At 42.5% G+C, this 12,569-nt stretch overlaps 1 protein-coding gene across 1 annotated transcript in view; it reads right to left on the reverse strand.

Annotated features, from left to right (window-relative positions):
- LOC139545419 (anthrax toxin receptor 1-like) overlaps positions 1-10,208 on the reverse strand; it is a 41,807-nt gene extending 31,599 nt beyond the window's left edge. Inside the window, exons 1-3 of the mRNA XM_071353163.1 lie at positions 9,648-10,208; positions 650-721; positions 274-345 (exon numbers count right to left, since the gene is read on the reverse strand). Coding sequence (XP_071209264.1) covers positions 274-345; positions 650-721; positions 9,648-9,808 — 305 coding nt within the window. The 5' untranslated portion in view covers positions 9,809-10,208. The remainder of the gene's footprint in view (positions 1-273; positions 346-649; positions 722-9,647) is intronic.
- Positions 10,209-12,569: the final 2,361 nt, after the last annotated feature.

The raw sequence follows: 12,569 nt of genomic DNA on the forward strand, positions 1-12,569 counted from the left end.
AGGAAAGATTAGACCCATATGCGACATGTAATATATTGTGAGCCACATGCTGAAGCTTACAGTTTGCCAAAGAATTGACAGCATTGTCAGTCAAACTCAATGTGAGGGTATTGTTTTCCGTGATTCTTATGTCTCTAATTCAATGAACCTTAAACAAATCCTGCATGTTTCTCTGGATTCTTGATAATCAACTCAGTTCAGAATCAGCAAATACCTGCCATCTTGTGGAGAGGTAATACCCCAAATCCTAAGAAAGAAAGATTGTTCCCTCACCTGTCCTCTGTGAGCCGCATCAAAATCCTTCCCTCAGTGGAGAACACAATGAAGGACATGCGCAGCTGTGGACTGGAGAGAAATTGACAACATTTATACAGTATATTAACTTTCTTTACATTTTAGCCATATAGCAGACACTCTTATCAGGAGCAACTTATAGTTAGTGCATTCATCTTAAGACAGCTAGGTGGGACAACCACATATTACAGGCATAGAAAGTACATTCAGAGTCAGAGATAGAAGGGGGGGGGATTAATCTGGTATCTTTATCTGGTAGACATTCATACCCACACACACGGTTAACAGTTGAAAGTTTTGTTAATATTGAATTTATATAACTTTACATTACAGGGTCTTTGTAAACTATTCTCACCTTATGAACTTATGAGCCAGATGTTCCACAAAGTGATAGATTTCAATCCAGTGGTGCTGCACACTCCCAGATCTGTAAAGAGAGAGAACATATTGATGAGTGTTTTGTATAACAGTCTGGAGGAAGTGGAGAGGTTAAGGACTATCTGACAGATGGGGGATGAGAGTCAGGGGAATCAATGTGTACTGCATCTATCTCTATTGTAGAAAGGCAGCATCTGCTTTAAACATTTTCTTTATTATGTGAATCCTATAGCACAGTAAAAGACTGTTTGACACAAAGGGGAAAGGGGATACCTAGTAAGTTGCACAACTGAATGCATTAAACTGAAAGGTGTCTGCCTTAAATTGACGTCTGCATCGTCGGCGCCAAGGGAGCAGTTGTTGTTGTGGGTTAACTGCCTTGCTCAAGGGCAGAACGACAGATTTTTTCCACCTTGCCGGCCCTGGGATTCAAACCAGCAACCTTTTGGTTACTGGCCCAACGGTATTAACCGCCAGGCTAGATGCCGCCAGGTAATACATGCACACCTTTCTACAATCTTTTTTCTGCAATCAGACTTTTTACTCAACTTTGTGCTACTTCTTTTGCACATCACGCTGTATCCTATGCTTAACACCCCGTCCGTCCAACAATCTGAGCTAGATGCCCTCAATCTCACACAAATGATCAATGAACCCACCAGGTACAACCCCAAATCTGTAAACACGAGCACCCTCATAGATATCATCCTGCCCTCTAAATAAACCTCTGCTGTCTTCAACCAGGATCCTAGCAATCACTGCCTCAATGCCTGCGTCCGTAATGGGTCTGCGGTCAAACGACCACCCCTCATCACTGTCAAATGCTCCCTAAAAACGCTTCTGCGAGCAGGCCTTTCTAATCGACCTGGCCCGGGTATCCTGGAAGGATATTGACCTCATTCTGTCAGTAAACGATGCCTGGTTATTCTTTAAAAGTGCTTTCCTCACCATCTTAAATAAGCATGCCCCATTCAAAAAATGTGGAACCAGGAACAGATTTAGCCCTTGGTTCACTCCAGACCTGAATGCCCTTGACCAGCACAAAAACATCCTGTGGTGTACTGCATTAGCATCGAATAGCCCCCGCGATATGCAACTTTTCAGGGAAGTTAGGAACCAATATAAACAGGCAGTTAGGAAAGCAAAGGATAGCTTTTTCAAACAGAAATTTACATCCTGTAGCACAAACTCTCGGGCCAACTCTTTTCTCTGTATACAGTACATCAATGATGTCGCTTTTGCTGCTGGTGATTCTCTCATCCACCTCTACGCAAACGACACCATTCTGTATACTTCTGGCCCGTCTTTGGACACTGTGTTAACTAACCTCCAGACGAGCTTCAATGCCATACAACACTCCTTCCGTGGCCTCCAAATGCTCTTAAATGCAGTAAAACTAAATGCATGCTCTTCAACCAATCACTGCCCGCACCTACTCGCCCGTCCAACATCACTACTCTGGACGGTTCTGAATATGTGGACAACTACAAATACCTAGGTGTCTGGTTAGACTGTAAACTCTCCTTCCAGACTCACATTAAGCATCTCCAATCCAAAATGAAATCTAGAATCGGCTTCCTATTTCGCAACAAAGCATCCTTCAACAATGCTGCCAAACATATCCTCGTAAAACTGACTATCCTACCGATCCTCGACTTCAGCGATGTCATTTACAAAATAGCCTCCAACACTCTACTCAGCAAATTGGATGCAGTCTATCACAGTGCCATACATTCTGTCACCAAAGCACCATTTACTACCCACCTCTGCGACCTATATGCTCTTGTTGGCTGGCCCTCTCTTCATTATCAGTCGCCAAACCCACTGGCTCCATCCTCATCTATTAGTCTTTGCTAGGTAAAGCCCTGCCTTATCTAAGCTCCCTGGTCACCATAGCAGCACCCACCCGTAGCACGTGCTCCAGCAAGTATATTTCACTGGTCACCCCCAAAGCCTATTCCTCCTTTCGTTCCAGTTCTCTGCTGCCAATGACTGGAACAATTTTTTATTATTATTATTTTTTAAATAAATAGTCACTGAAGCTGGAGACTCCCTCACTAACTTTAAGCATCAGCTGTCAGAGCAGCTCACAGATCACTGCACCTGTACATAGCCCATCCAACTACCTCATCCCCATATTGTCATTTATTTTTGCTCCTTTGCACCCCAGTAGCTCTACTTGCACATTCATCTTCTGCACATTTATCACTCCAGTGTTTAATTGCTCAATTGTAATTACTTTGCCACTACGGCCTATTTATTGCCTTACCTCCCTAATCTCACCTCATTTGCACACACTGTATATAGATTCCTATTGTGTTATTGACTGTACGTTTGTTTATTCCATGTGTAACTCTGTGTTGTTGTTTGTGTCGCACTGCTTTGCTTTATCTCGGCCAGGTCGCAGTTGTAAATGAGAACTTGTTCTCAACTGGCCTACCTGGTTAAATAAAGGTGAAATACTTTTTTATTTTTTATTATCCCATCCAACCATTACAGTTTGACGATATATTCATCTTGGCTGAATGTAGTCTTTCCCTGCCGGTGTGTACTGTGGCAACACTCCTGTATGCCTCTTCTTTCCTGAAAATGAGGGTATTGCTTCAGAAGCACCCATTCCATTAGAACACACAAACACCTTGGTTAGAAAGCAACAATGTAGCCTATAACGCTGATTGATTAGATAGTTGCCATCTTTGGACTGCACCAATGATCTCATGCTGATGCAGATCAGTGAAATCCTTCTTCTCAGATTACTGTCAATGTGTTTATAATGCAGCCCCAGTAATGATCCCCGTCTTATTGGAATCAAGTAAATGATCAGCCATTTTGTGTTACTAGAGTCAGGGAAATGATCAGTCATTATGCCTACATGCCTGAGTTATGTATTTGAATTAGGCCAGTCTAACGGGGCTGTAGTACCGTACTCAACATCACTACGTATGCATAGCTGACCGATTCATTACAGAATTTTGTGGTTTAAATCTCCTTGTGCTTATTTGATGATTATGTTTTGTTAAAGAGGCACTCCAGTCTCCTTCTCACCTCATTTAACACCTGATTTAGTTAACAAAAGGCACATCTCAATAGGTGGTCCAGGTAAGTCATGACATCACAAGTAGGGGGGTGGGTCTTTCCTCTTTTGTTCTCTATTGCTCCTCAACGGAGGGGAGGCCGATGACGTCACAACTTCCCATCAGACCAACTCATTGAATTCCCTACTCCTTGAAGTTCAGTTGTGTCTAAAAAATGTATATTTTTTAAACACTATTTTGCTCAAAACATTTTTTTTTACCCATGAGTGTATGTACTTTACGGTATTTATACTTGGGCTGTCACTTTTCAACAGTTCAAAAATCACTGAACTCTAACCTTGATAATTGTTTCTTACAATTCAATTTTGTTGACAGTAGGTTGACCGGCCATATGATTCGTTTTTCTTTCTTTCTTTCTGTGTGTCATTCTTTTAATTCCTGTCTTTACTCCTATCCTCTTCTTTCTCCCTCTCGGAGCATTTCTCAAAACACCTCTTTATCCATTGTTACCAGGATACGAGTCCCAGCATAGACAGCGCAGCCAAAAGGCTGAAACATTGGAACATCTGGACCTAATGGAGAAAGGGTTCTGCAGACACACAGAGGAGTTGACACAGAGAGGAGTGATGATCAGACAGAGAATACAGAAGGACAGTTATGGTAAAAAGGGATACCAGTTCAAACAAAGAGAGGTAGAGGAATGCAGCTGGAATTAAGGGGCCACCAACCTCCTGGTGTCTAACATTCTCTTTCTTTATGCATTTTCTGTTAGCAAAACATTGTGCACACACACAGCAGTATGCTCATCATACTCTCTACATCAGTCTTTTGAATCTTACAATTCGAGATGTCTGCCTGAATTTCCACTTAGCTAAAATGTTATGCCACCACAGAAATGTCTGCCTGGAATTGGCATTCTGATGTAGGGCAAAAGGAAAAACAATCTTCATCCATGAGTAAGAGACTAAACAATGGAGGAGAGGAAAAGGCATACCCAAATGAAAGAGGACGAAGCTGAAGCATGCTCACCCACATAAGACAAATAATCATGCAGGCAGTAAGGTAATGAGTGTTGTCATTTGAAAGTATTGGAGTTCAGAGGGTAGCAATATCTATTAAAACCAGAAGAGGCTCTATTTTACCCTATCATTAGGTATGACCGGAAAGATCCACTGCCCTCACCCACCTGGAAAAAGGGAATGCACAAGTGAAGATGCTGTAAATCGACTACAGCTTGGTCTTCAATACCATAGTGCTCTCTAAGCTCACCACAAAGCTCTCGGCCCTGGGACTTAACTCCTCCATATAGAACTGGGTCTTAAACTTCCTGACGGCCACCCCCAGGTGGTGAAGGTAGGTAATATCACCTCCTCCACACTGACCCTCAACACGGGGGAACAGTTCCAACTCCATCAATATCGCTGATGACACGACAGTAGTAGGCATGATTAGCAACAACGACGAGACGGCCTACAGAGATTAGGTGGGCACTCTGATGGCGTGGTGCAAGGTAAACAACTTCTCCCTCAAAGTCAGCAAATCAAAGGAGCCGATTGTAGACTTCAGGAGGAACCAGGCTAGCACTCCTCCATATAGAACTTGGTCCTAAACTTCCTGACGGCCACCCCCAGGTGGTGAAGGTAGGTAATATCACCTCCTCCACACTGACCCTCAACACGGGGGAACAGTTCCAACTCCATCAATATCGCTGATGACACGACAGTAGTAGGCATGATTAGCAACAACGACGAGACGGCCTACAGAGATTAGGTGGGCACTCTGATGGCGTGGTGCAAGGTAAACAACTTCTCCCTCAAAGTCAGCAAATCAAAGGAGCCGATTGTAGACTTCAGGAGGAACCAGGCTAGGCACTCCTCCATATAGAACTTGGTCCTAAACTTCCTGACGGCCACCCCCAGGTGGTGAAGGTAGGTAATATCACCTCCTCCACACTGACCCTCAACACGGGGCTGCCGTGGAGACGGTCAAAAACCTTTAAAGTTTCTCTGTGTACACATCTCAGAGAAGCTGAAATGGTCAAACCACAAAGACGCCGTGGTGAAGAAAGCAGGAGGTTTACGAAATTCGGCCTGTTCCCGAGGGCCCTCACAGTGTTGGACAGGTGCACCATCGAGATCACACTGTTGGGCTGCATCAGCCTGGTATGGCAACTCCTGACCACAAGGTTCTACAGATGACGCACACTGTCTGGAGGGCAATTGTTGGGCCAAATGTGCGCCGCCCTATGGGACTCCCAATCACGACCGGATGTGATACAGCCTGGATAGAGATACATACACACACCCACCCACGCCTTTTTCTATTATTTTACTTAGTATTATTATTTGTATTATTGTTTCACTCACTTCTCTGACCTGCATTGTTGGAGCATAAGAATTTCGCTGTACCCTGCAATTACATCTGCGACCCTGTGCATGTGACTCAAACTGATTTGATTTGCCTTTGCTCACAATAATTAGGCCCTTTTTAATGGAGGGTAAGGAAGCCAATATATAGTTTGATAATTTAGGTGAACTAACACTACGGAGAACTAGTGCAGAAGTGACAGGGAAAGTCTACCTACAGTAGAAATACATCTGAGAATATCATAGGGTGGCATATATGCGATATTATTGGTTGTGGTTGAAATGCTAAAAACTGGGGCAGCTCCATGAAACAGACACTCTGAATCAGTCCAATGCCAACAACATGTCTGAGTGAAAATGAAAACATGCAAGAATCAGCAAGCTAGTTAATTGCATGCAGGATTGATTTGTCCACATGTTAGTCACACAGAGATAAACACGGTTCTTGGAAATCTACAGTTCATTTGTAAAGTATTCAGACCCATTGACTTTTTCCACATTTTGTTTTAGCCTAATTCTGAAATGGATTAAATTGTTTTCCCTCATCAATCTACACACAATACCCCATAATGACAAAGCAAAAACAGATTACAATTGCTGGCAAATTTATTTACAAAAATGAAATATCACATTTCCATAAGTATTCAGACCCTTTACTCAGTACTTTGTTGAAGCACCGTTGGCAGTGATTACAGCCTACAATCTTGGCACACCTGCTTTTGGGGAGTTTCTCCCATTCTTCTTGCAGATCCTCGCAAGCTCTGTCAGGTTGGATGGGGAGCGTCACTGCACAGCTATTTCCAGGTCTCTCCAGAGATGTTCGATCGGGTTCAAGTCCGGACTCTAGCTGGGCCACTCAAGGACATTCAGTGACTTATCCTGAAGCCACTCCTATATTGTCTTGGCTGTGTGCTTAGGGTTGTTGTCCAGTTGGAAGGTGAACCTTCAACACAGTCTGAAGTTCTGAGCGCTCTGGAGCAGGTTTTCATCAAGGATCTCTCTGTACTTTGCTCCGTTCATCTTTCCCAACTAGTCTCAGAGTCCCTGCCGCTTAAAAACATCCCCACAGCATGATGCTGCCACCACCATCTCTCACCATAGGGATGGTGCCAGGTTTCCACCAGACGTGACGCTTGGCATTCAGGCCAAAGAGTTCAATATTGGTTTCATCAGAACAGAGAATCTTGTTTCTCATGGTCTGAGTCCTTTAGGTGCCTTTTGGCAAACTCAAAGCAGGCTGTCATGCGCCTTTTACTGAGGAGTGGCTTCCGTCTGGCCACTCTACCATAAACGCCTGATTGGTGGAGTGCTGCAGAGATGGTTGTCCTTCTGGAAGGTTCTCCCATCTCCACAGAGGAACTGTGGCGCTCTGTCAGAGTGACCATCGGGTTGTTGGTCATCACCCGAACCAAGGGCCTTCTGCACCGATTGCTCAGTTTGGCTAGGCGGCCAGCTCTAGGAAGAGTCTTGGTGGTTCTAAACTACTTCCATTTAACAATGATGGAGGCCACTGTGTTCTTGGGGAGCTGCAATGCTGCAGACATTTTTTGGTACCATTCCCCAGATCTGTGCATCGACACAATCCTGTCTCGGAGCTCTACTGACAATTCCTTCAACCTCATGGCTTGGTTTTTTCTCTGATATGCACTGTCAACTGTGGGACCTTATATAGACAGGTGTGTGCCTTTCCAAATCATGTCCAGTCAATTGAATTTACCACAGGTGGACTGCAATCAAGTTGTAGTAACATCTCAAGGATGATCAATGGAAACAGGATGCACCTGAACTCAATTTCGAGTTCCATAGCAAAGGGTCTGAATACTTACGGAAATAAGGTATTTCTGTTTTTTCACTTCGTTGTTATGGGGTATTGTGTGTAGATGGATTAAATAAAACATTTCCTCATAAATTTTAGAATAAGGCTGTAACGTAACAGAATGTGGTCTGAATACTTTTAGAATTCACTGTATGTAACTCAAGAAAACAGGGGACAGGTAAACACTGCTTTTGTGAAGAGTTTTAAAGAGGCTCATGTCACCGCCTTCCACCGGTGTCCCAATGCGGTAGTCCGGTCCTGCCAAGTACGACAATATTTGGATCACTTCTGTCAAGCCTTCCAAAGTGTGCTACATTATGGGGATACAATTGTCTGATTTGCACCTACATGACAACTGCATAAACTTTACAAAAACCACGAGATCAAAAGTAATTTTGACTGCAGTCAACTGCAAGTTTCTGCAGTTGCTCTTCACCAACTTCATCCTGCAGCCATAGATTGCATTGTGGGAGGCTCTATTGTCAACCAATAATTAGGGTGTTTTTGTTTGACACACAGAAACGTGACCAAACAGGAACGAACTTTGCCAAGATTCATGTACACCAGTGGTCACCAACCTTTGAGTCAAGATCATTTTCTCAGTCAAAATGCAAGTCAAGATGTACCACTCAGATTATATATATATATATATATTTTTTTTTTAAACATGACTTAAAAAATGTAACATTAACGTAATAAAAACAGTTCTATAAAGATTTTGATTTGTGCAGTAGGCCTAATACATTATCACAGCATATTGGCTATATACCTGGCCTGCCAATATTGTTCTTCTCAGATCATATAATATTTCAAAACTCGAGCTTTGATAAATTAGATCAGGTGTAGCACTCGCAAGGCACAGCTGAGCATAAATTTAAATAATTTGCTGTTTTATTTTACTGGATTAATGGTACCTGCATCTGTCATGGTGCTTTCAAGGCAACTGGGAACAAGGACAAATCATGACGTCAGTGATCTTCAGGTCGTGAAGTCGGAATTCTAGAAAGATGCCCGAGTTTCCGACTTGGAATTCCGAGTTGGATGACCGTTCAAAATGATTTTTCCCTGTCAAATGTCGGAAGTATGAGGTTTCCAGTTGAACACAGCATTAGTCTCAGCCTCTCACGGTCACATTGTTCTAAAGAGACTTACACGGTTATCAAAACGTCACGCCAGGGTAAGCCTACATGAAACACAGGCCTTATTTTAAGTGTTTCTAAAAAATAAAATAAAAAATTATTGGAACCATTTCCCTGTTTGACCGCTAGGTTTTATGGGTTTTATGACTTATACCGTGGTACTCTATGCCTACCTGGTGTGCAGGGCTTCTGAATCAAGTACACCTTCCACCAACAGCGCAACACGAAAAAAAAGAGCAAGCCTGTATCGTTGGCTTTTCTACAGAAATGTTTGGTGGTCAACTAGGAACGTTTTTATTTATTTATTTCACCTTTATTTAACCAGGTAGGCCAGGTGAGAACAAGTTCTCATTGACAACTGCGACCTGGCCAAGATAAAGCAAAGCAGTGCGACAAAAACAACAACACAGAGTTACACATGGGTGTATTGTCTTGAAGATCGACCGGTTGGTGACCACTGATGTTATACAGTGGATATGTACAAATGAATGTGATATTTGAGTTTCTCTCTCGCCAACTGATAGTACATTGTACACACAGTTATGAACTCTGCCCCCAATAGTGTATGACCAGCAGTGGAGAGATAAGGTGGAAAGAGAATGATGAATGACAAACTCACTTGTCCAGAACAAAGTAGAGGTCAAAGCTCCCGAAGCAGGATGATCCAGTCTCCCCCCTGTCCTGGTTGTGCCCAGCGTTACCAGCTGTCAGCACCACCAGCACACTCACAACACCAAGCAGCACTGGTAACCAGGAGCCTCTGCACCCATATAAAGACATTATTCCAGTTTGGAGGAGCCTATTTCACATAAGAGGAAGAATAAAACCACTTGGAAAACAGGTGGAGAAAAACCTTTCCTTTGTACAAAAAAAACAATTCCTTATTTCTCTATATTGATCCAGTATTCTTCAGTATTGAAAATAAGTTATCTGAAAGGGTGCAGTGGAGGCAGAGAATGCACTGATGCTATGAATCTAGTCCGTCTCAACAGAGTCAGGAAGCTCTAATAACTGGGTAAGAGACAAGCAAGCACAGGCTACATGCACTAAGTCACACAGCAGCAAACTCCTGGTCTTCCTTTGTCCTACTTCCCAACAGTAAGAAAATAGCTACAAAGTAAGTGCATTCCAGGCAGCTCCACAGAAAACGATGTAATTGTGTCTAACTTACAGTCCCTTTCCAAAACTCTGACTTTCTTTTTCCTTTTTTTCACGTGGTTGAAGAGCGAATTAAAACAAGTGAGAAAGACAAACTCCACTTCTACTGCCATCTACTGGTTACAATCGGTGGTGACAATGTTCTAAATCAGGAGCTTATCTGGGGCCTCATTTATCAACCATTATCAACCATGCGCACATACAATTCTCACTGAATTCTGGCATATGTGGAGATTCTAAGTTTTGCGTGCGTAACAAATTTTTGAGATTTATCAAACTGTCGCAACATATACGCATATTTTCATTAATAAATCAGAGCCATACTATATTTGTGCGTTACAATTACAACCCCGCCTGTAAAACGCCCTCCATTATACCTTTATGGTAAGAAAAAAATAATAATACGTAATTTGCTGTATGATTTGGAGATGTTGGAACTGGACCATGACAGTTTCTAAAGCCAGTGGCAAATTTGATCACATGTATTTAAACGTAATTTTTATATTTTGAAGTAACGTTTTCAAAATAAAATGCATGATCTCTACTTTTGAGCAGGTGGTTCATGCTAAATGGCCTCGCATTCTGCTAGTTTGATTGTCAATTTAAACGGAAATGCACCAGCACATTTCTATGGAAAATACAATTCAATATATTGTTTGTGAATAGATGATTGTGTTTCTATATCTTACATTGGTATAGGCTCTGAATTTAAATAGGCTACTATCGCAGAGCAATACTGTAGCCTACCCATCCTTTCAAATATTTTAAATAGGCTACCGGATCTCTACCTTTGAGCAGGTGGTTAGGCTATTAAATGAGTACCATTTTATAAACGCAGACAGATAATTTGTTCATTGGACATGTGGGATCTTTTTCTGTCGGTAAAATGTATTATGCGAGAAATGGCGGTGGAAACAACTTTATGTAGAATTATTGATATAATAACCATCATATGGACGTAAACTTGGGTGTCCGCCTCCCACTACAACTCGGGAAACCATGCAGTTTATGAGGCTACAGATTAAATAAATAATGATGAACATCACAGGTTGGAGAAATTGCATGGTGATGAGGTTGATGCTCCTTTCCAATAAATGTCTGGGGTTTGATTCTGGTGACATGATGATCGATGCTTGACTGCCATTTGACAAATATTATTGTAGACAAGCCTACCCCCACAATATCATGTAGACTAGCCTACCCCTACAGCCTACTGTATCTGCAAGCTGTTGGAGTGCACATGCCTATACCAGAGAGGCATGTTTTCTATTTAATGCAACAGTTATTGGGACAAAACTACACTATTTATACAAAAGTATGTGGACACCCCTTCAAGTGAGTGGATTCGCCTATTTCAGACACACCCGTTGCTGACAGGTGTATAAAATCGAGCACACAGCCATGCAATCTCCATAGACAAACATTGGCAGTAGAACGGCCTTACTGAAGACACAGTGACTTTCAATGTGGCACCGTCATAGGATGCCACCTTTCCAACAAGTCAGTTCTTAAAATGTCTGCCCTGCTAGAGCTGCCCCGGTCAACTATAAGTGCTGTTATTGTGAAGTGTAAATATGGTCTGGGGCTGTTTTTCATGGTTTGGGATAGACCCCTTAGTACCAGTGAAGGGAATTCTTAACCCTAAAGCATAGAATGACATTCTAGATGACTCTGTGCTTCCAACTTTGTGGCAACAGTTTGGCCTTTTCCTGTTTCAGTACTACAATGCCCCCGTGAACAAAGCGAGGTCCATACAGAAATGGTTTGTCGAGATCTGTGTGGAAGAACTTGACTGGCCTGCACAGATCCCTGACCTCAACCCCATCGAACACCTTTGGGATTAATTGGAACGCTGACTGTGAGCCAGGCCAAATCGCCAACATCAGTGCCCGACCTCACTGAAGCTCTTGTGGAAGCAAGTCCCCGCAGCAATGTTCCAACATCTAGCGGAAAGCCTTCCCAGAAGAGTGGAGGCTGTTATAGCAGCAACGGGGGAACCAACTCCATATTAATGCCCATGATTTTGGAATGAGATGTTTGACGAGCAAGTGTCCACATACTTTTGGTCATGTAGTGTGTCTGTAGAGTTGAAAATGCGATGGAAACACAATGAACTACTGGTGGGAAGATGTGCATATTTTCTTTATGTGTATTTTTAGAATATTAGCATGAAAATCTGTCACCCATTTGATGGAAACCTAGCTATTGTCTAGTTAGTATGTCTACTCAAAAATGTTTTTAGCTACAGTGGTAGCCCACAAACTTCAAAGCAAAATATCAACTATCTGTTCATCAGTTAAATTCTACAGTATATTATAAACCGTGCTCCCTTTGGGATGTAAGGATCAAAATAGGTTACTTGAAAAAATAGCCTATCTAATAG

Source organism: Salvelinus alpinus, chromosome 19 (genome assembly GCF_045679555.1).
Source record: "Salvelinus alpinus chromosome 19, SLU_Salpinus.1, whole genome shotgun sequence".
Taxonomy (NCBI): Eukaryota; Metazoa; Chordata; class Actinopteri; order Salmoniformes; family Salmonidae; genus Salvelinus; species Salvelinus alpinus.